Raw genomic sequence first — 24447 nt, 5'->3', positions numbered from 1 at the left:
CATCACACAGTCTGAAAATTTTCTTCTGACCCAGCAAGCAGTGTTTTTTGGGAACAAGTTCCAAATTTCCAGCATCGTTTTCATGAAGAAAACCACCCACTTCATTAAATGATCCACATTTAATTATTAGCATCGTTTTCTCCCCGCCAGGGAAAATCAAATCACTTTTGAGATTTCAACAGACCATCTTTCAAAACTCAAGAGGATACAGGCATTTTATGTAATCTGCCTTTATGGCTTAACCCTTAAAAAAGACAGATGATTCTAATGAATGTACACAGGACCTCCTCCAAGTCAAACATCTTACTTGGGATATAATGTAGTAGTCCAGAAAGGATTTGATCCAAACAATAAAATCTAAGCTTGCATTAAGCCACATGCAACTGAGTCACAAACCAGCCATGATCTCAGAGAATGCCAGAGTAGACTCATGGGGCCAAATGAACTAATCCTGCTCCTACGTTTGTCTAAGCATTTAACACAGACTGTTGACTTATTTTAATCTTTCATAACTTTATGTTTCATTATTTAGGTATTTGCCTTGTTAATCACAAGCTTAATATATATTGGGACCTTCTGTTGTCACTGGGGTGAAAAGTCATTTTCCATCCTCTAGAATTGGAGGGCACTGACAAGAATAATTGGGCAAAACAAAATGATCATAGGATACCTTTCAAGCAAGCTTGATAAGATCCAAAATCCACTCCATGAAAGGATGGTGGTTGCAATTTCAATAGTAACTTATGAAAGATGATGTGATTTTGTTGAAAAGAAAGCATTTGTATGGTTGTGGGGAAAGAGAAAGGAGTGAGGCTAATTGAATTGGTCTTTCAAAATAGCTGGCAAAAATCACAATGGACCAGATGGTCCCCTCAGTATTATATATTTCTATTGTACGAAAACATAGCCAAGTCTGTTGTCCTCTGCGGACATGGTTCCAGCCAAATCGCAAAGCAATAAGTTGAGGAACTGTAGCCAACTTTATCCTTATTTACATGTAATAAACAAATACTGCTTCCTCAATGTACTAAGGCATGATCATGCCTTTCCAGCCTCCAAAGTACATTTCCCGACATTAGCATCCTCCCATACTTTGTCCTACATTATATCCAATATATTCGTAGTTCCACAAATCACATCCCATTACTTCATTACTCAGGTGCTTGCCAACCACCTTTGCCATTTATCTCTCCGTCTACCATCATTAACTACAACTCAGCTATCTGGGTCCTATAGTCCTTACCAAATCCCTATGCCAATACATAAATCCTCAAAAATTCTCATTCTCATTATTGAATGGAAGCTTAAAGGGTTGGCTCAGTTACATCTGGTCATTACTGCCAAGTAATTTCTTTTTCTCTGCATCTACAGAACTTCACTGAAGATTTCATAAAAGATCAAAATGATTGATTTAAACCATATACGAGTACAGGAAAGTTCAACCATAAGATCAGAATGTATTGATTAAGATATTTTGCAAGCAACAACTCCACTGATTCTCTTACTTTACTACTGTTTATTACATGCATCATTTTAATTTCATGCACAAATACCTGTTTGTTTCTATATTTATTACTTTAATACCCAGCATTGTACCATATAGTACAAAGTGTCCAGTCTCATCAAAAACAATGTTGGTTAGCCTCATTCCATCAACTTTTTCTAGTTCTCGTTCAACAGCCATGCGTCGTCCAAATTCCATGTCAGGAAGCTGTTGTCTCATCTGCTGCAATTCTGTAAACATCTTAAAAACATCAAACAACAGATCAATTCACAGATCATTGCATTCTATTACAATATATTGTAAAGGGAGGTTCTTTCAGAATCTCTACATGGACTTCAGATGTAGCTGCATGTACTGAATAGAGTACTAACAATCTTCAGGAGAAGGGAGAGAAGTTGCAACAGCCTGTGATGAATATGTTCACTCAGAGGTGCCAGTGAAGGGCATTCTATAGCTAACAGCTATACTATGTTGCAGCTTGCAGTAATTCAGACATAGGAGTGGCGCATACTAACTGTTTCAGTGTACATACAATTGCGCTAAAAATGTTGCAAGTTAACACTATCCTGGAGTGGTCTCAGAATGTTTGACAACAGGGAACTTCCATCTTTACTATAGCTTCATCCCTGAATTATAAGCAGCACATATATAAGCTCCTTGGAGAATATTAAAGCAGAGAACAGGAGCTAGGAATATATATTTTTTAAAAAACTACCAAGCAATGCACCTGCTCCATTTATCAGCAGGCTAAATATGAACTCAGCAGTACTTTCATTACAAATTACGAATCATCAGTTATAGGATTAGAGAATTTAGAATAATGCACAGGACCAAAGGTAGTGGATGAAGGAGAGTTCATAGGTCTTACAAAAGAATCTGAAGACAGACAGGAGAAAGACCAACAAGGTTTTAGGACAGGTCATCGCTAAAGTGAGCACACATCCACAAGGTGAGGATTGGACTAACCTCAAATGTCTGTAGTTCAGCAAGATAGATTGAAATCTGTTGTACTTATCCAACAATTTTGTTACAGGGCCAATATAAAATTAATTTTGATAATCCCAACCCCACATCTCAAAGCTTTAAAGTAAATTTATTATCAACATATGTATGTTACCACATACTACCTTGAAATTCAAATTCTGACAAGTATTATCAGGGGATAAAAAGAAATACATTAGAATTTATGAAGACTATACAGAAACAGATAGACCAACAAAGTACAAATAAAAAATAATTCTGAGGATGTGAGTTGTAAAGAGTCCTTGAAAATGAGTCTGTAGGTCAGAGGATCAATTCAGAGTAGTGTTGATTGAAGTTATCCATGCTAGTTCAGGAACCTGATGGATATAGGGTAATAACCATTTCTGAACCTGGTGGTGTCCGACCCAAGGCTTCAGTACCTCCTGCCCGATGGCAGTAGCTAGAAGAGGGCACAGCCCGAATGCTGAGAGCCCTTGATGATGGATGCTGCTTTCTTGTAGCAGCACTCCATGTAAGTGTATTCAATGGTGGGAGGGCTTTGCCTGTGATAGACAGGCTGTGTCCACCACTTTCTGTAGACTTTTCCATTCCTGGGCATTGGTGTTTCCATACCAGGCTGTGAGGCAACCAGTTAGGATACTCCCTGCCATGCATTTATAGAAGTTTTTCAATGTTTTTGGTGATGTACTGAGTCTATACAAACTTCTATGGAAGAAAAGGCACTGTTATGATGACATTTATGTTCTGGTCTCAGGACAGACTCTGATAATGATAATGCCAAGGAATTTAAGGCTACTGACAATCTTCATTTCCGTTTCCCTAATGAAATTGGCTCATGGACCTCTGGCTTCTTCCTCCTGTAGCCAATAATCAGATATTTGGTTTAGTTGATGTTGAACAGAGGTTGTTATAGCACTGCTCAATCAGATTTTCAGTCTCCCTCCTACATGCTGATTTGTCACCACTTTGATTCAGCCAACAACAGTAGTATCACTAGCAAAACTTAAATCTAGTGTTGGAGCTGTAAATCCTGACAATTTGGGTCCAAACCCACAGAAACTACAACTCCGTCTCCGCCGCATCTGTTCTCAGGATGAGGCTTTTCATTCTAGGACGAGGGAGATGTCTTCATTTTCTAAAGAAAGGGGCTTCCCTTCCTCCACTATCAACCCTGCTCTTAAACGCATCTCCTCCATTTCACGTACATCTGCTCTCACTCCATCCTCCCACCACCCCACTAGGAATAGGGTTCCCCTGGTCCTCACCTACCACCCCACCAGCCTCCGGGTCCAAAATATTATTCTCCGTAACTTCCGCCACCTCCAACGGGATCCCACCACTAAGCACATCTTTCCCTCCCCCCCTCTCTCTGCATTCCGCAGGGATCGCTCCCTACACAACTCCCTTGTCCATTCGTCCCCCCCATCCCTCCCCACTGATCTCCCTCCTGGCACTTATCCGTGTAAGCAAAACAAGTGCTACACATGCCCTTACACTTCCTCCCTTACCACCATTCAGGGCCCCAAACAGTCCTTCCAGGTGAGGCATCACTTCACCTGTGAGTCGACTGGGGTGATATACTGCGTCCGGTGCTCCCGATGTGGCCTTTTATATATTGGTGAGACCCGACGCAGACTGGGAGACCGCTTTGCTGAACATCTACGCTCTGTCCGCCAGAGAAAGCAGGATCTCCCAGTGGCCACACATTTTCATTCCACATCCCATTCTGACATGTCTATCCACGGCCTCCTCTACTGTAAAGATGAAGCCACACTCAGGTTGGAGGAACAACACCTTATATTCCGTCTGGGTAGCCTCCAACCTGATGGCATGAACATTGACTTCTCTAACTTCCGCTAGGCCCCATCTCCCCCTCGTACCCCAGCTGTTACTCATTTTTATGCACACATTCTTTCTCTCACTCTCCTTTTTCTCCCTCTGTCCCTCTGAATATACCTCTTGCCCATCCTCTGGGTCACCCCCCCCCCCGTCTTTCTCCCTAGGCCTCCTGTCCCATGATCCTCTCGTATCCCCTTTTGCCTATCACCTGTCCAGCTCTCGGCTCTATCCCTCCCCCTCCTGTCTTCTCCTATCATTTTGCATCTCCCCCTCCCCCTCCAGCTTTCAAATCCCTTACTCACTCTTCCTTCAGTTAGTCCTGACGAAGGGTCTCAGCCTGAAACGTCGACTGCACCTCTTCCTAGAGATGCTGCCTGGCCTGCTGCGTTCACCAGCAACTTTTATGTGTGTTGCTTGAATTTCCAGCATCTGCAGAATTCCTGTTGTTTACGTTTGAAACTACAATGAAAGTCCGTTGAGAGATGAAAGGGAAAGATACTTGCCTTGCAGACAGCTTTGACATTATATTCCTGAACACATGGAATGACTAGAGTAAATAAAGAGGCATAAATAGATGTGACACTTTTCATCCCCACCATATAGGAATTTGGATTACAGAATGTGGGTAATGTACTGACAGACACTGTGCTATCATAACTATATGTGCACCTTGGCTCCAGAGTAATTATGTTTCATTGAAAAGTATACATGTGTATTGTTGAATGATAATTAAACTTGAACTTGAGAATTGATGATCAGTCAGGTGCAAAAAGCAGTTTGGAAGCCAAGTAGTTAGCTTTTATCTAAGGTAATTTGAGTAAGAAAACAGAGATCTTACTATATTAGGCTTCAGTGAGAAACAATAATGCACAGTTTTAATGTCCTTGACCAATATCAATATAGTTTCATGAGGATTAATTAGATTTGTGGCCGAGATGGTGGATTTGCCACACAAACAGGAATTGAGTTGGCTTATATTCACTGGAGTTTAGAAGAATCACCAGGATGACTGGTAGATCAGGCTTGAAGCACCAGGTGGCTACTCATGTCCCTATTTTTATTTAAACGTTCTTAATGTTAGAATGAAGGCAGCTCCCTGACAGATTTTACCTGACCAAGCAAGGAGTGATGGCACCAAATGGAAAAAACGTTACATTGCAATTTTCCTGATACACATCAAAATGAAGATGAAACAGAAAACTGGATTGTTTAAAAAAAACACTAATCACTTACCGTCAGAGATTCATCAAATACTCTCATGAGCTTTCCAGTCAAAAATCTGAAAATCCGTACTTTACGGTCTGATCCAATAGTAGCCATTTTTTTTCCATCAGAGGAAAATGTGATGCCTATTGGATATGATTTACATTTGGCAAATTCATACAGGTCGGTATCAGTTTTGTATTCCCATTCTATATTCTTGGGAAATTTGTACTCAGTTGGTGGCCCAGTCCAGTATTCCAGCATTCCTGATTTGTCAGTTGAAACAACAACCTTATAGACAGAATTCAAATAGATCTCACTGAGAGAACAACTGTGCAGTTTTTCAAATACATGGAGCGGCTGGTTGGTTCCTCTGGCGTCATATATAAAGATCTTTCCTGAGACCTTTTCTGAACATGCAACAGCGGATATAGCATCTCCGGGTGAGTAAATCCAACCACATTTGCCAGGATGGTATCTGTAAAATAAAATTGAGGCGTTAGTTTGAAACACAGAGAGGCTTCCATTCTATTTATTGATAATAGGGCATTAAAATTTTGGACTCCTACTTTTTTTTAAAAAAAGCTTATAGTGAAGCAAAATAAGAAAGAAAATATACATTTTAGAAATGATCAAAAGAGTAGAAATAATTACAACTCTGACCTACATCAAAAGCAGACTTTCAAAAACAATTTAAAAAAAATGTTCATCAACTTTCATGCTGACGGATATACTTTGATGCACAACACTAATACAAATAATCTTTACTATAAAACACTAAAAGTTAATTCAAAAGCTAACCCATTTAATATGTTTGAAGTGAAGTATTTTAAATCGCTCATCCTAAATGTCAATACATGGATGAGAACAAACACTGTTAACTGCCTAGGTTATGAACAAGAACTGACAGATGTCAATGTGGGGCAGACCAGGAGGATATACAAGCTAAAGGCTGTATATAAAGACTGTAGATGTTAGAAATCTCATACAAATCAGATCAGACAGGATCAGGAAAAGAGAGTAAGTGTTTACATTCAGATCAATGATATTTGCAACTGGAAAAAAGTTACCAGGTTTTCATTTAGTAGAGTGGCAGGAAAAAAGGAGGGAAAAACAAAAGTAGATGTCTGTGTTGAGGAAGAAAAGCACGATTATGGTGCAAGGCAATAAACATACAAGCAGAGGGACAAAAGATGGATGTGGAGGAGAAATTTATCACAAATGCGAGTTACTTTCATCAACAGCTACCCTCCAAAACAAAACCATGGATACTATCTGAAACATTGAATTCAGTGTTGAGGCAAGGCAGCTGGAAAGTGTGGAATCTAAAGTTCCGGTGACATTCCTTTAACCTTTTGCACAGTTCCAGAGAAGAAGTGAAATCAAGAATAAAAAGCAAGTTCTATTTCTCCTCCTTTTTCAGCCATCCCTCATGATTGAGGTGACTTACTTCCATTCCAGTTGAGGAGGCCAGTGTGTGAGCTACACACTTCATCACAGAAGGAGCAGGAATTGCTTGACAGGAGGGGCAGGTGGGTAGCTTAGGAGGGAATACACATTCCTGCCTGTTTACCCCCTGCCTGGTCTTGATGCATGGCCTTGAGGGTCTTAGCGCCAGCCCAAAAGTTCCTTCTCCAATTTTAGCAGGTATATGTCAGGGTTTACCAAAAGTCAAGGGAGATGTTGTATTTCACCCTCCCAGCACCCCACCCCCACCCCACAGAGAGTTTGAGGATATTCCTGAATTTTTATCAAAGTTTGTGACAGACCGAGAAGAAGCAACCAAACATGTGAAATACTGAATTATGTGAAGTGCTTAGCAAATCAGGCACTTCCCAGCATTTGCAGATTTCTTGATTTACGGTATATAGTCTATCCATGTTATCCAGGGTAAAATAAGGTGAGGGCAGAATTGTGGGAAACAGACGTAATGCAGTCACAGGTATTCTATTTTTCAGATACATCTGTGTAGAATTATCAGAGTATTCAGCCTCCTTTAGCTTTTGTCAGGGCAGAAATAATGAAAAGGAACCTTGGACATTGAGCCAGAACAAAATGGTGAGATAAATGTAGAAAGAGACAAATAATGAGAGGTAAAAAAAGAGATTTTGAAGCAAGATTTGTGAAATTTAAACTGCTTCATGCTATGTTCACCAACATTTGAATGAAGGCAGGCATGGCCATAATAACAGGCGAATCATGGTGATAATAGGTAATGCCTAATGGCAACAAGATATAATGTTCTGAAGTTATTTTGAGTTCTTAGCAACCACCCTAACCAATCTCATGAAGCAATAGTTTAACTTCAGTCTTCTTTTGTAAAGAAGTTTGACTGATGGCTATAATAAATACTTTTTTTCTGTATCTAAGTTTCAACAAATGATTTAATGGAGCACATACTATGTTAAACTCATGGAACTCTCAAATTAAAGTACAGTATTAATACTAAATGCCACTGTAAATATCCAACAGGAAAATAATAATTTATGATGCGAAGGAAACCATCTGGCTCATTGCATGTTTGTCAAATATGCGTTCTGTGTTTTTAGTATCCTTACCCTAATTTTAGCATGTTAATCATATCAAAGTTGACCACATCAAAAATCTTCATTGCCTGGTCATCACCAGCAGAACAGAATAGAGCTCCTTCTGCACTAACTCCAACAGATTCAATAACTCCTGCATTAAAAAAAAACAAAATAAACTACCAGTATGAATTGAGGCATCATCTCCCAAATCTGACCATTTTTCATGTACAGGTAACCACAGGGGTTTCCGTTCCGGGGAACTCTTCATAAACCAAACAGTTTGCAAGTCAGAAATGTGGCTGTGAACAGAGTTCCCACATTACAGAAGATGGCTGCAGCCCTGCAGCAGCTGGCAAATACACCCACTGATCTTCCAATCACTCGATCATATGCTCAGGCTGTATACAAGTCAGGTATTTATAAGCTGGGGAACGCCTGTATTGCAACTGATTATTTGACCAAAACGTACACACAAACAAATGGGCGAGAAGCAGAAACAGGTTACTTGATCCTTCGAGTCTGCTTAGCCATTAAAAGAGTGTCTGTTCTAGTTGTAAGCTCAAATCCATATACTTCCCCTCCTTCTATAACTTCCACTTCCTTGTTTATCAAGAATCTATTTGCTTCTGCTTTAAAAATGCAAAGACCCTAGTTACACTGTCAAAAGAGGAACATAGTTCAAAAAAATTCATAGACTATGAAAAGATTTGACTTCTGTCTTAAATGGAGGCCACTATTTTTATTTCAATAACACACCCAGTTCTAAATTATTCCATATGAAGAATCAGATTTATTATCACTTATACAGGTCTTGAAATTTGAGATTTTGGATCAAATTTTATTTCTTTAGATTACAGTTTAGCCCCATCAGGTAACAAGAACATGAGGCACATCACTAGGAATAGACCCTTTGTTTGCTTCCCTCATCAATAAGCAGTGATACAACTTTTCTCAAGCCCACTCTTTTTGTCTTCTTCCGTATTCAATTCCCCTACTGATTGAAAAATCTATCTCACCTTCAATATATTCAAAGAAGCAGCCTACACAGCTTTCCACGGAAAGGAATTGCAAAGTCTCGCAATACTTAGGTAACATATTCTTCACCTGTCTTAAATGTGTACACCCTTGTTTGGAGACTATGCATTCTGATCTTGGATTTTCCCCACACAGTAACACATTGTCTCAGAATCCATCTGTCAAGCCTCCCCCTCAGGTACCTTGTAGGTTTCAACAGAATTTTTCCTCATCATTATAAACTCTGAGTGTAGAATCAATGTTCATTTTTCCCCCTCATAAGCCAAATTCTTTCATATCCAGGATCATCCTAGTGAATCTTCTCCAGTTGTCTCAAATGATAACAAATTTTTTCTTAAAAATCTATTCGCAGTGGTATGGATGTGGCCTAGTGCCTTGCATAGCTGTTATATGATTTCCCTACCTTCATTTTCCAACCCCCCCCCTTAAAATAGCTTTCTTATATCCTTCTTGATTTATTTGCTGCATTTGAATGCTTACTTTGGGTGCTTCCTGTACAAGGAGCAAATTTCCCATGGCTGCAGCTTTTTGTACTTTAATTTAAATAATAACCTATTTTCTCATTTTTCCTTCAAAGGTGAACAAATTGACATCTTTCCACATGGTACTCCATTTACCAATTTTTCACCTACTAATAACGTCTCTGCAAATTGCTGTACCTCACAGCTTACCTTCCCATCCACTTGTACATTAGCCACAAATATTGCTCCTGTACATTCATTTCCTTCTTCTGGCTCATTAATATATACTGTAAATAGCTGTAGTACTGGTACTAGCAAAAATCCTTTTGGCATCCTGTTAGTTCCAGGTCTTCAACTAACAATGATCCCCTCATCACTACTAATTGCTTCCTGCAACTTAAGACAACCCTTTATCTGATCCCAACACCCAAGCTCTTATCTTGAAAAATAACTTTTTGTGAATCCAAGTATATTACATTTACTAGCTACACTTTATCCACTCTTGCTGATACTTCTTCGAAGAACTCAAATAAATTCATGAAGCCATGCTATAGGTCTTTGATTAGATTATAATACCAAAACATTTGGAAGTTACTGCTCTAATAACCATTTCTAATATTTTACCAATAACAGACCACAAACCAGTGGTTACATATTTTTGACCCACCCTTTTTGAACAAGGATGTCACACTGAGAATTTCTCAATCCTCTGGGAATTTCTCAGACCTCATAGAATCTAAAAATTCTTGATTTTCTGAAAACAGCAAAACAAAATGTTTACCAAATAACATCCAAAAATCTCTGAAGCATCAGTACAATTAAATCTTTAAGCAAATTCTGAATTTTTAAAATAGAACTATTATATTTTATATATATATATGAGAGAGAGAGAGAGAGAGATGATAAAGAAAAAATGTAAAGTAGCTAAATCATATATTTTTGCATTATCTTACAAAGTTCCAAATAAAGAATTCTCCATCAGTTTAAAAGCAGCAAATTACTCAGTAAAAAAAATCATCAATGGAAGTTAGACACTACTCTTCCCTCACAACAAAAACACCATCCAGAAACCAAGCAAGATACTTGCTTCATTTCTCTAGATTATGATTTGGTCTTTTCAGTAGCAATTTAAACCTTTTAAATCTTAATCCTGGCAAAATAGCAGTCCTTGTCCTGGGAAATATAACATTAAAAGATTTGATAAATTATTTTATTTGAAAGTGTATAACCATTATGTTAGCATTATTTCTACCAGAAGAGCGTGTTGGTAAAAACAATTTCAGTTATGACAGCCTCTGTCAACATTTGTGTCACTTGAATCTTATTATGTCAAAGGCATTTTGATTTTATGGTCAAATGCATACGTTACACCAGCTACCTCTCACCTCAAAATCCAGGACAGGAGGAGGATACCACAAGAGTTATTTACTAATACTAAAGAAGGATAAAGACCCTGCTCAATGTGCATCTTATAGACCAATATCTTTATTAAATGTTGATTCTAAAGTTTTTTCTAAGTTATTAGCAAATAGACTAGAAAAAGTACTTCCTTCTATTATTTCGGAAGACCAAACGGGTTTTATTAAAGGTCGTTACTCTTTTTATAATATTCGTACATTGTTAAATATCGTTTATACTCCCTCACAAAATGTTCCTGAGTGTGTTATTTCTTTAGATGCCGAGAAAGCTTTTGATAGAGTAGAATGGCCTTATTTATTTAAGGTGCTTGAAATGTTTAATTTTAGCTTGAAATTTATATCCTGGATTAAACTGTTATATCACTCCCCTGTAGCCTCGGTTCGTACTAACTCCTTAAACTCACCTTTTTTTCCTCTCTTTCGTGGTACTCGACAAGGCTGTCCTCTTAGTCCCCTATTATTTGATATTGCATTAGAACCTCTTGCAATTGCTATTCGAGAATCTTCAAATATTACTGGGATAACTCGGGGATTAAAGTCCCATAAATTATCACTCTATGCTGATGATTTACTTTTATATATTTCTAATCCTGAGAGATCCATTCCTGCTGTTTTAGAGTTATTAGCACAATTTGGTCTTTTCTCAGGTTATAAATTAAATCTTAGTAAGAGTGAACTTTTTCCGATTAATAAACATCTTCCCTTATATTATAAATTTCCATTTAAATTGATTAATAATTACTTTTCATATCTTGGGATTAAAATTACTTGTAAACATAAAGATTTATTTAAGACTAACTTTTTACCATTAATAGACCATATTACTCAACTTTCATCTAAATGGTTTCCCTTATATTTAACTTTGATTGGTCGTATTAATGCAGTTAAGATGTTTTTTTTGCCAAAATTTTTATATGTGTTTCAGGCATTACCAATTTTCGTTCCTAAATCTTTTTTTGATAAAGTTGACTCTAAAATTTCTTCATTTATTTGGCAGAATAAGAATCCGAGACTGGGTAAAATACATTTACAGAAAGCTAAGAGAGATGGAGGTTTAGCATTACCTAACTTTAGATTTTATTATTGGGCTATTAATATTCGACATATGAAATTTTGGTTACTTGACCGGGACATACTATCTATTCCTAAATGGGTAGCATTGGAATTACAATCTGTTCAGGGTTATACACTTGGTTCTATTTTAGGTTCCTCTCTTCCTTTTGATTCGAAACGCCTTAAGCAGGTCTCTAACCCGATAGTTAAATATGCTTTGCGCATTTGGTTTCAATTCAGAAAATTTTTTGATCTTAATCAATTCGGGTTAGCGATTCCTATTTTAGGTAACATATTTTTTCCTCCCTCTTTTACGGATCGCGCTTTTCAAACTTGGAAGACTAAGGGTATTTTACGGTTTTTGGATTTATTTTTAGATGGTTCCCTTATGTCTTTTGAACAATTATCTAATAAATATAACTTATCAAGAATACATTTTTTTAGATATTTACAAGTTAGAAATTTCCTAAGTACTATACTTTCTTCCTTTCCAATGCTTCCTCCTATATATATTTTAGATTCGATAATTAACCTTAATCCATGTCAGAAAGGTGCATCGGCTATGATTTATAATATTATTATGAAACTTAGGAAAGCTCCATTTGATAAGATTAGGGTAGATTGGGAACAGGAATTGGGGCTTACCATTTCTGTGGATGATTGGGGGCAGATTTTACAATTAGTTAATACTTCCTCTATTTGTGCTAAACATTCCCTAATTCAATTTAAAGTGGTTCATAGAGCACATATGTCCAAAGATAAGTTAGCGCGTTTTTACTCGCATATTAATCCTTTCTGTGATAGATGTTCGGGGCAGATAGCCTCTTTAACTCATATGTTTTGGTCTTGCCCTACTTTGGAAACTTTTTGGAGAGATATTTTCAATATTATTTCTAAGGTATTAAATATAGATATCTCTCCTCACCCTATTACTGCTATCTTTGGACTACCTAAAATTTCTAGTAATCTTTCCCCTTCAGCCCGTAGAATGATTGCATTTCTTACTTTAATGGCGAAAAGATGTATTTTACAACATTGGAAAGAGCTTAATGCTCCAACTACCTTTTTTTGGTTTTCTCAGACGATTTTATGTTTGAATCTGGAGAAAATTAGAAGTAATCTTTATGATTCTTCATTTAAATTTGAACAGATTTGGGGACCTTTTATTCGATATTTTCATTTAATGTAATATTTACCCTTCTTGTTTTTTTTTCACTGTTTTAATGGAGGTCGGGATTGAGGACGTGATTTTAAGTTTAACTCTGTTTGGTTTCAAGTTAGCCCATTGCTTTGCTTTGCTTTTAGTTAGTTGCACGGTGGGTTTTTTTTTTGGGGTTTTTTTTTCTTTTTTTTTCCATTGATATATATAAAATCTAGTATACTATTATGTTATCTTGCTTTCTTATGCTTAAATTACATTGTTTGTAGTATTTTCTTTTTGGTATTGTTATCTTTCGGAATTTTATTATACTTTAACATTGTATTAATGTTTATATGGCTTACCTTTTTTGTATACTTACTCAATAAAAAGATTTAAAAAGAAAGAAAGAGTTATTTACAATATGCACTACACATCTGAAACTTAAAGCATGATAAAGCCTTCATTTTGGATAGTGTATTGATTGTTTTGTACCTGCACTTTAACATAGCATCACTGAAGTCTCAGCATTAAAATGCCAATTATATAGTGTCTTCTTCCCCATTCAGTTCTCCGCATTTAAAGAATGACTCTAGCCAAATTTTCTACAATGCTGATTTTAAAGTACAAAATGTACAAAACTTAGAATATCAAAACATTTTACCTAAATGGCTGCGAAAATGCTTCACAAACTCTATCCCTTCATCATCCTTCTTCTTCCAGAATTTGACATGTCCATCCTGACTAGCAGTTATCAGGAAGTCTGTCCTGTACATTTAGAGAGTAGTATTAGTTTGTCAGCAGCAACACAGTTTTATCACAAAAGGAGAAAAAATTTAGCGATTCGACTTGAAAGCAACAAATTTAACAATAAGAGCCACATTCTTTTTGACACAATAATTTCAATTACCTCACTGTGAAAAAGGCTCTATATTCTTGTCCAAGAACGAAATACCATAGTACAATATAAAAACAAAAAATTCAGACATTTTTGCAGACATACAAAAGTAAACATTTCACTTCAACAACCTTTCATCAGAACAACAAATCTCTGATGCCTATGGTCAGAACTTTAGAACTGGAGCAAATTAAATTTGTCATAGTAATCACTTAACTCTAATTCAGCACATTTATGTAACAACCTGTGATTATAAATCAACAGTGAAGACTTTCTTAGGTTACCTCCTCAGGGTACAAATGACTCCAGGTTAAGCACACATAGGTGAGGAATTCCCACATCTTAGCTGAAAGTTTGTAACTGAAGTTCCACTCCATCTAAATTTAGATTATCAGCAGAAATACTACCCACTGCCAACACCTTGATATTTATTCTGCTGGCATTTGAGCCCTTTTACTGCATGTCAATAGTGAAGCTAGCCTGGTTAGCTTGCTGTGGAGTCATGGATACTCACAGGACAAAGTGACAGCAAAAGTCATAGAGGACTTGACTGACTTGGGAGACAATCCAGAAAGGAAATGTCAAAGAAGATGATTTCCAAAAGGATCATTGGAAAGAAGAAAGGCCCAGAGTCGGCAAGATATCAGAGCCAAGTAGACTGCTTTTAAGACACCCTAGGAAATTAGTTTATCACAATCTGTGACACAAGTCGCATTTCTTCCATTTTCCTGCACTGCCTCCACACTGAGGCTGAAGCAGAAATATGCCTTAGCCTCATCCATATATTTTCTAAAGTTAGGGCAAATGCATTGATGACCAGAATGTACCTTAGACTGAGCCACAGGATCATGAGCTATCCATTTATCCAGACTGTTATTCTTGATGGCAAAACCTGTCCGCTGAACCAGATTCCCTCCTCTCATATGCCTTCCACAGGAACTGTATCCATCACCATGAACTGGTCATCTTCTGTCTGTTGTGCCTCACTTAGAGTGACAGTATCAATATCAAAGCTCCTGAGGTCTTGAAGTGCAATTGCAGAGCTACATTCAGGCCTAACCAGTCTGGGATCATCTATGAGAATCCTCATGTTCCACTCCTAAACTTTAACATTGAGGACTTGAAGGTGCTTATGCACAACATATTTTAACGTACACAAAAGGCTGGAGGAACTCAGGTTAGGCAACATTTATGGAAAGGAATAAAGAGTCGATGTATCGGGCTGAGACCTTTCATCAAAAGAGGAAAAGTGTGAAGAAGGGTGGCGGGGAGTGGGGGAACGAAGTGAGAGGCTGAGTGGTGATAGGTGAAAAAAGGCCAAGGGTTGAAGAAGAAGAATCTGATAGGAGAGGAGAGGAGAGGAGAGTGAACCATGGGAGAAAGGGAAGGAGGAGGGGCACCAGAGGGTGGTGATAGGCAGGGCAAGAGAAGAGAGAGGGTAAGAGGGGAGACAGAAAGGGGAATGGAAAAAGAGGGGGGAAGAGAGAAAGAAATTATGGGAAGTTAGAGAAATCGATGTTTATTCCATCAGACTGGAGGCTACTCAGATGGAATATTAGGTGTTACTTCTCCAACCTGCGAATGATCTCATTGTGGCAGTAGAGGAGGGCATGGACAGACATGTCTGAATGGGAAGGGCAGTAGAATTAAAATGGTTGGCTACTGAGAAATCCTGCTTGTGCAGGTGGAATGAAGGTGCTCAAAGTGATCCCCCAATCTATGTCAGGTCTCACCGATGTAGAGAAAGCCACACTGGGAGCACCAGATACACCAGTTACTATACGGACCTCACAAAGCATAGGTCTGGTCCAGTGACAAGCAGATCCAAGATGCCAGACGTCAGGTTCAACTACATGAATAGCAGCACATACACACAAGGGTAGATCAGGACATGGACGAATGCAAGTGTGTGTACACAGGCACGCGCACACACGTTCATAACAGAGTATCCTCACTGCACAACCCATCAATCCCTCTCATTGTTAATCCTTTCCATGATCAAATCTTTTCTTATTCAGTGTCCCCCTGATAACTATCTCCTTCCACTGTCCTTAGGTACCCCTACAATTCCAGCTTCTACACCCTTAGTCCTTATTTTCTGTACTAGGCTATTCTTCCCTTCCTTCCTCTATGCACCAGACATCCCTCCCTCTCTTTTCCACCTGTTCTTCATACCTTCATCTACACCTTTCCTTTCCTCCACCTTACACTTCCAATTGCTCTCCTGCCTAAAGACAACTTTATGTGCCTTCAGTGAGATGCAGTTCCTTAGAAGTGGGCTGGGGCAGGCTCTGGTCACCCAGATGCTGCTGTGGGCAGTGAGGTAGTCAGGGAGATTGCTTGGGGTAGCAGTCCTCACTCAGCTCCCAATCCTTTCATTGCTCCTACTTAGATAAATACAACCCATGTAATTTTATGCTTTTTTAACATATAATCTTTAGGACCATTTCCCCAAATGCTGATCTGGAGTCAGCTGTTACAGATATGGGAAAAGAGAGCCTATAAAGGGTGGGCCTTACACCAAATAATCAGCTTTTATCAAATCCTTTTAAAGTGAGTAGCAGTACAGAAAACATTGATGGAGGAACTTGAGAGAAAAAGGTGGAAATAGAATAGAATAGCAGAGGATACAAAGCATTGAAGAGAAAAAGACATACGGGCTGAGGCTCTGTTTGAAATTAAGCTTATAGGGGTCACTGTGGGCGTGCTTGGTTGGGCCAGAAAGTGTGATAGACATTTGCGGGCTGTTCCAAGCACATCTGTGGGTGTGTTGGCTATTAGTGCAAATGACACATTTCACTGTATGTTTCGATGTACATGTGTAAATAAATCTGAATCTGAATGCTTGAGAAAGAGAGAAAATAGCAAGAGCTGTGGTTTTTAAATGCCTGTAAGATGTAGTTTTAAGAGGATCCATAAAAAGGACAGCTCTAAAGGCTTGGAGGACTTAAGTGAGAGAAGACTGTGAAGGAATTCAGTTAGATATTTTAAATGGAATGCATCAGAGGAATGAAAGTCAAGAAAGGTGGCTGATTAGGATAAATGTATAGAGACACAACAATGTGAATTGCTGCTTACAAGAGGCCATTATGAATAACATCAATGACTGACCAGCAAGAGAGAAGGTAAGCTGAGGAACAGCCCTGCACGTAACACAATAAATTCCAGTCCCCCACCAAAAGTGTTGCAGAGTATGAGAGTACATAGAACTATTCAGGTGAAGGAATGGAAGGTGCAGAGGGAGGCATGAAGAACAGATGGAAAATAGGAGGAGGGGTGGACAGTACACGGAAGGAAGGAGGGAAAAGCAGCCAAGCACAAAGAATATTGATTTCAAGTCAATAGCATGGAACTTCAGAAGAGAAATATGACAATAAATCACAAGTTTGAATGACTACTGGGACTGATCATTACCATCTTAAATTGCCACTTGGGAACAAGCTCTCTGAACCACCATATCTGTGCCAGGAATCAAAACACCTATCTACACTAATCCCATTTTCCAGTAGCTTTCCAAGTCATGCATTTCAAACTCTCATCTAATACAAGCTTTAACATTGATCACATTTCTATATTGTGCAAGATAGCATCTACTCTCAGTGGTCACTTTATTAGGAACACCTACTCATTAATAAATACCTCATCAGCCAGTCATGTAGCAGCAACTTGATGCATAAAACCACGCAGACTTGGTCAACAGGTTCAGTTGTTGTCCAGACCAAACATCAAAATGGGGCAGAAATATGATCTAAGTGACTTTGACCGTGGAATGATTGCTGGTGCCAGACAGGGTGGTTTGAGTATCTCAGAAACTACTGATCTCCTGGGATTTTCATGTGCAACTGTCTCTAGGGTTTACCGAGCATGGTACGAGAAAAAAAAATCCAGTGAGCAGCAGTTCTGTGAGCACAAATGTCTTGTTGATGACAGAGGTCAGAAGAATGGCCAGACTGGTTCAAATTGACAGGAAGAGGACAGTAATATGTAACAACTGTGGTGTGCAGAAGAGCATCTCTGAACTTCCAACACATTGAACCTTGAAGCAGAATGGCTACAACAGCAGAACACCATGAACAATTACCCTGCAGCCATTATGTTCAGCACAGGAGGCATGTAATAAAGTGGCCACTGGGTGTAGTTCTACAGCAGGAAGACTTCCATATAGAGCAATAAACATCAAAACGCATCCAGTTTTATATCAAATTACGTTTTAGTTTTCTACTTGAAATAAAACAAGTGAAAGCAGGTCTTACCGGGTGCACACTATGTGTGTTATAACATCTCTGTGCATATAGCTACGTTCATACATTGAAGCACTAGGCAAGTTATCCAAATACACATGCTCAAAATCAAGAACTGAGGAGGGAAAGACAAATGATATGCATTTTTAACCTTAACAGATATACTAAATAATTCATAACAAATATTCTCAAGTAGATGGCAAATTAATAACTTAGAAACTGAATATTTTTATCAATTCGCCACAAAACTCAAAAGTAATCCTGTTCAAACAGAAAGGGCACACTCCCGCTTTAGCATTCCTATGTTCAATAACTGGAGGTACAACACATTTACGATAAAATTAAATTCAGTTTAAGGTCTTGAGTTTCAAATATATAAATAAAATGCACAATAATATCCCTGGTTAAGACAAACTGTGTTTCCTTTTAATGTAACACACATAAAAGTTGCTGGTGAACGCAGCAGGCCAGGCTGCATCTCTAGGAAGAGGTACAGTCGACATTTCGGGCTGAGACCCTTCGTCAGGACTAACTGAAGAAAGGGCTAGTAAGAGATTTGAAAGTGGGAGGGGGAGGGATGGAGCCAAGAGCTGGACAGTTGACTGGCAAAAGGGATATGAGAGGATCATGGGACAGGAGAAAGAAAAGGCGGAGGGGGGAAAAACCAGAGGATGGGCAAGGGGTATAGTGAGGGGTACAGAGGGAGAAAAAGAATGTGTGTATATAAATAAATAACAGATGGGGTATGAGGGGGAGGTGGGGCATTAGCGGAAGTTTGAGAAGTCAATGTTCATGCCATCAAGTTGGAGGCTACCCAGACGGAATATAAGGTGTTGTTCCTCCAACCGGAGTGTGGCTTCATCTTTACAGTAGAGGAGGCCGTGGATAGACATATCAGAATGGGAATGGGACGTGGAATTAAAATGTGTGGCCACTGGCAGATCTTGCTTTCTCTGGCGGACAGAGCGTAGGTGTTCAGTGAAACGATCTCCCAGTCTGCGTCGGGTCTCGCCAATATATAGAAGGCCACATCGGGAGCACTGGACGCAGTATATCACCCCAGCCGACTCACAGGTGAAGTGTCGCCTCACCTGCAAGGACTGTCTGGGGCCCTGAGTGGTGATAAGGGAGGAAGTGTAAGGGCATGTGTAGCACTTGTTCTGCTTACAAGGATAAGTGCCAGGAGGGAGATCAGTGGGGAGGGATGGGGGGGATGAATGAACAAGGGAGTCGTGTAGGGAGCGATCCCTGCGGAAAGCGGGGGGGGGGAAGGGAAAGATGTGCTTAGTGGTGGGATCCCGTTGGAGGTGGCGGAAGTTACGGAGAATAATATGTTGGACCCGGATGCTGGTGGGGTGGTAGGTGAGGACAAGGAGAACCCTATTCCTAGTGGGGTGGCAGGAGGATGGAGTGAGAGCAAATGTGCGTGCAATGGGGGAGATGCGTTGGAGAGCAGAGTTGATAGTGGAGGAAGGGAAGCTCCTTTCTTTAAAAAAGGACATCTCCCTTGTCCTGGAATGAAAAGTCTCATCCTGAGAACAGATGTGGTGGAGATGGAGGAATTGCGAGAAGGGGATGGCATTTTTGCAAGAGACAGGGTGAGAAGAGGAATAGTCCAGATAGCTGTGAGAATCGGTAGGCTTATAGTAGACATCAGTAGATAAGCTGTCTCCAGAGATAGAGACAGAAAGATCTAGAAAGGGGAGGGAGGTATCGGAAATGGACCAGGTAAACTTGAGGGTAGGGTGAAAGTTGGAGGCAAAGTTAATGAAGTCAATGAGCTCAGCATGCGTGCAGGACGCAGTGCCAATGCAGTCGTCGATGTAGCGAAGGAAAAGTGGGGGATGGATACCAGAATAGGTTTGGAACATAGATTGTTCCACAAAGCCAACAAAAAGGCAGGAATAGCTAGGACCCATACGGGTGCCCATGGCTACACCTGTAGTTTGGAGGAAGTAGGAGGAGCCAAAGGAGAAATTATTAAGAGTAATGGAGGACGTGGGAGGAGCCAAAGGAGATGGAGGAAGAGGGAGGAGCCACTCCTCCATCTCTCTCTGCCCCCCCCCTCTGCTTTCCACAGGGATCGCTCCATACACGACTCCCTTGTCCATTCGTTCCCCCCCATCCCTCCCCACTGATCTCCCTCCTGGCACTTATCCGTGTAAGCGGAACAAGTGCTACACATGCCCTTACACTTCCTTCCTTACCACCTTTCAGGGCCCCAGACAGTCCTTCCAGGTGAGGCGACACTTCACCTGTGAGTTGGCAGGGGTGATATACTGCGTCCGGTGCTCCCAATGTGGCCTTCTACATATTGGTGAGACCCAACGCAGACCGGGAGATCGTTTCGCTGAACACCTACGCTCTGTCCGCCAGAGAAAGCAGGATCTCCCAGTGGCCACACATTTTAATTCCACGTCCCATTCCCATTCTGATATGTCTATCCACGGCCTCCTCTACTGTAAAGATGAAGCCACACTCAGGTTGGAGGAACAACACCTTATATTCCGTCTGGGTAGTTTCCAACCTGATGGCATGAACATTGACTTCTCTAACTTCCGCTAGTGCCCCACCTCCCCCTCGTACCCCATCTGTTATTTATTTATATACACACATACTTTCTCTCCCTCTTCTTTTTCTCCCTCTGTCCCTCTCACTATACCCCTTGTCCATCCTCTGGGCTCCCCCCCCTTTTCTTTCTCCTTAGGCCTCCTGTCCCATGATCCTCTCATATCCCTTTTGCAAATCAACTGTCCAGCTCGTGGCTCCATCCCTCCCCCTCCTGTCTTCTCCTATCACTTCGGATCTCCCCCTCCCCCTCCCCCTCTGAAATCTCTTACTAGCTCTTCTTTCAGTTAGTCCTGACGAAGGGTCTCGGCCCGAAACGTCGACTGTACCTCTTCCTAGAGATGCTGCCTGGCCTGCCAGCAAGTTTTATGTGTGTTGCTTGAAATTCCAGCATCTGCAGATTTCCTTGTGTTTCCTTTTAATGTACTTTTTTTTATTTTCTCTACCTACAAATATTTTAGTACAATTCCATTTTATGTCACCCAGGAAACAAGTCATTAAGACTTAATCAATATTAGTTAACTACTAGTTAACTAGAAGAAGCCAGAATAATAAAGTGGGGGTAGAAGCAGGAGTACACTTTGAAAGGTGATAAGTGAAACCACGTTAGGGGGAAGCTGGGTGGAGTAGAGGGAATGAAGTGAGAAGGGGGGAGGTGATGTGGAAAAGGTAAAGGGGTGAAGAAGGGATCTGACTGGAGAGGAGAGTGGCCATGAAGGGAAAGGAAGGAGGACGGGTATCAGGAGGAGGTAATAGGCAGCCGAGAAGAGGAAGAGCAAGAGAGGGGCTGGAATGGGGAATAGAAAAAAAGGGGGGGAGGGGAGAAATTACCGGAAGTTAGAGAAATTGATGTTCATACAGTCAGGTTGGAGGATACCCAGGCGGAATATGAAATGTTGCTCCTCCAACCTGAGAGTGGCTTCATCCTGGCCGTAGAGGAGGCCATGGACTGGCATGTTGGAATGTGAAAGGGCAGTAAAATTAAAATGGTTGACCACCAGGAAATCCTCTCCAATGCAGATGGAGTGAAGGAGCTCAACAAAGTAGTCTCCCAATCTATGTTGGGTCTCACCAATGTAGAAGAGGTCACATCAGGAGTACAGGATACAGTAACTGACCTCAGACTTGAAAGTGAAGTATTTTTTCATCTGGAAGACACTCCGTATTCCCACCTGTTGGTCTATGGCCTCCTCTACTGCCACAATGAGGCCACTCTCAGTTGGAGGAGTAACACCTCACATTCCGTCTGGATAACCTCCAACCCACCAGTATGAACATCAATTCCCTCCACTTCCAGTAATTTCTCCCCCAGCCCCCCTCTCTCATTTTGCATTCCCCATTCCGACTCCCTCTTACCCATTCTCATCTCCCCTCCTGCCTACCACCTCCCTCTGATGTCCTTCCTCCTTCCCATGGTCCACTTACCTCTCCTCTCACAGCCCTCCTTCTTTTTCAGTCCTTTACCTTTTCCACCTAACTCTCAGCTTCTCCCTTCATCCCCTCCATACCTACCTTCCCCCTCACCTGGCTTCACTGTCACCTTCCAGTTTGTACTCCTTCCCCTCCCACCACCTTATTTTAGCTTCTTACTCCTTCCTTTCCAGCCCTGATGAAGGGTCTTGGCTCAAAACATTGACTCTGTATTCCTCTGCATAGCTGCTGCCTGACCTGCTGACTGCCTCCAGTATTTTGTGTGTGTTACCTATACAGGAACATTGGCATTTTGGCTGAGATCCTTCATAAACCCATTCCAATTCTCTACCACAGAGAGTTGTGGAGACTGGATCAGGGAAAGTATTCATGGGGAAGGTAAATACCTTTCTGAAATATCAAGAATTGAGGTCTACGGGGAACTGGCACAGAAGGGAAGTTGAGGCCAGCAAAGATCAGCCATGGTCATATTGAACAACTAGGCAGGTTCCATAGCCAGGAGCCTTCTGTATATATGACAAAAAGGAGCATATGTCCCACAAATGAGCCACCCACCACACTTATCAAGCACCTCCTGATCCAACTTTGAGCAAGTCAGTCACTTCAGAATCCACAAAATTACAGTGGAAGCAAGTTGTCTCCGATCCCGAGGGACTGTCCAAATAGAAGAAATAAGCAAAACTCCTAAGAGTTCATATCTTCTGTACTCTCCTTCACTATTGAACTGGCGGCAAACAGAGCCGACTAGATAATCAAAAACGTATCCACGGCCACAGAGGGGCGTGGATCATGTGCAGACAGTGGGGATCCGTTTAAATTAGTATCATGCTGAGCACAGACATCCTAAGGCCAAGAGTCTGTTCCTGTGTTGTACTGTTCTACCTTCCACCCTTGCACATTCTACTGGGCTGGGTGCATGTGATGGATTGAACAGTTCCTCCCCGATACCCTTGAACAAAACCAAGTCTTCAGCTATTAATAAACCAGGTTTGACCATCGATCACAAATGTTTTGACCAACTCTTCTCCTTCTGCAGTCCCATGCATTTTTCTAGGGCAACATACAGTCACAGTCGATGATCGAAGGCGAATCGCATAGCACATTACCTTTCCTTTTCTTGACGCGGAGGGCCTGTGTGGGGAGCGGCCCCACCCACTCCTCGTCCGCCGACTCCGGCCCACTCCCCTCGCCGGACGACCCTCGCCTCTTCGTGGGCGCCTCCATGTTGCGGCAACGCTGTAACCTCTCACCTTTCACGTGATTGGTGTTTTAAAAAAGGATGAACGTCAGAATAAGGCGACAATGGGCGTGGGGCGAGCTAGTTTTTCAGTCCTGTGACTAACACTCCCCAGCTCGAAATACTGGAGATGCCAGTTCGATCCCGACTCCGCGGTATTTGTGTGTTTGGGTTGCTAACGTGGAGTGTTTGTAAAAGCGGGGAAAGAAAAACAAAAAAAATTGTACTTCTTTTTAAATACTACATTAGAAAACATCGAAAAGGTGTGGTAAAGCAGTAGTATGGTTTTGGTGGTGTAATGAGAGTCATGACCTAGTGGGTATAGGAGCAGGACAATAAATAAACTGGACGAATGTGTAGCAACGCATAAAATGCCGGAGGAACTGAGCGGATCAGGCAGCACAGAAGGAAATGACCAGTTCACGTTTTGAATTAAGATCTTTCTCTGGACTGAAAGGTGGTGGGGCAGGGGCGGGTACCGAGTAAGAAGGTGGTGGGAAGGGGATGGGGCGAGATTTCACAGGTGAATCCATAGGGTTGATGAGGAGATGGGGAAGGGAGTGTGGGTGCGGAATCAGAAGCTGGGCGATTAAAGGTTGAAGTGACAAAGTGCTGAAGATGATGGAATCTGATAGAGGAAGGTGGAGCATGGGAGGTGAGAAGGGAAAACAGAGGCAGAGGTGTGTGGAAAATGGATGCCACCTCGTGTATTGTAGTGGTTAGGGCTCATCTTGAGGACAGATATTGTGGAGAAGAACTGAGAAAAAAAAACTGTTTTTGCAAGTGACAACATGGGAAAACGTGTAGTGAAGGCAGCTTTGCAAGTCAGTAGATTTGTAATAGATACTGGTTAATAGTCTATTTCCTGAGATGGAGATAAATTATAAAAGGGAGAGGGATGGAAGTGAT

At 40.7% G+C, this 24447-nt stretch overlaps 1 protein-coding gene across 1 annotated transcript in view; it reads right to left on the bottom strand.

Annotated features, from left to right (window-relative positions):
• The window catches only part of ppwd1 (peptidylprolyl isomerase domain and WD repeat containing 1), a 31230-nt gene extending 7669 nt beyond the window's left edge, over positions 1-23561 (bottom strand). Inside the window, exons 1-6 of the mRNA XM_063043009.1 lie at positions 23408-23561; positions 18315-18417; positions 13828-13931; positions 8089-8209; positions 5561-6008; positions 1554-1744 (exon numbers count right to left, since the gene is read on the bottom strand). Coding sequence (XP_062899079.1) covers positions 1554-1744; positions 5561-6008; positions 8089-8209; positions 13828-13931; positions 18315-18417; positions 23408-23525 — 1085 coding nt within the window. The 5' untranslated portion in view covers positions 23526-23561. The remainder of the gene's footprint in view (positions 1-1553; positions 1745-5560; positions 6009-8088; positions 8210-13827; positions 13932-18314; positions 18418-23407) is intronic.
• Positions 23562-24447: the final 886 nt, after the last annotated feature.

The sequence above is a fragment of the Mobula hypostoma genome, chromosome 3, assembly GCF_963921235.1.
Source record: "Mobula hypostoma chromosome 3, sMobHyp1.1, whole genome shotgun sequence".
In the NCBI taxonomy this organism is placed as follows: Eukaryota; Metazoa; Chordata; class Chondrichthyes; order Myliobatiformes; family Myliobatidae; genus Mobula; species Mobula hypostoma.
This window is presented reverse-complemented; position numbering and strand designations above follow the sequence as displayed.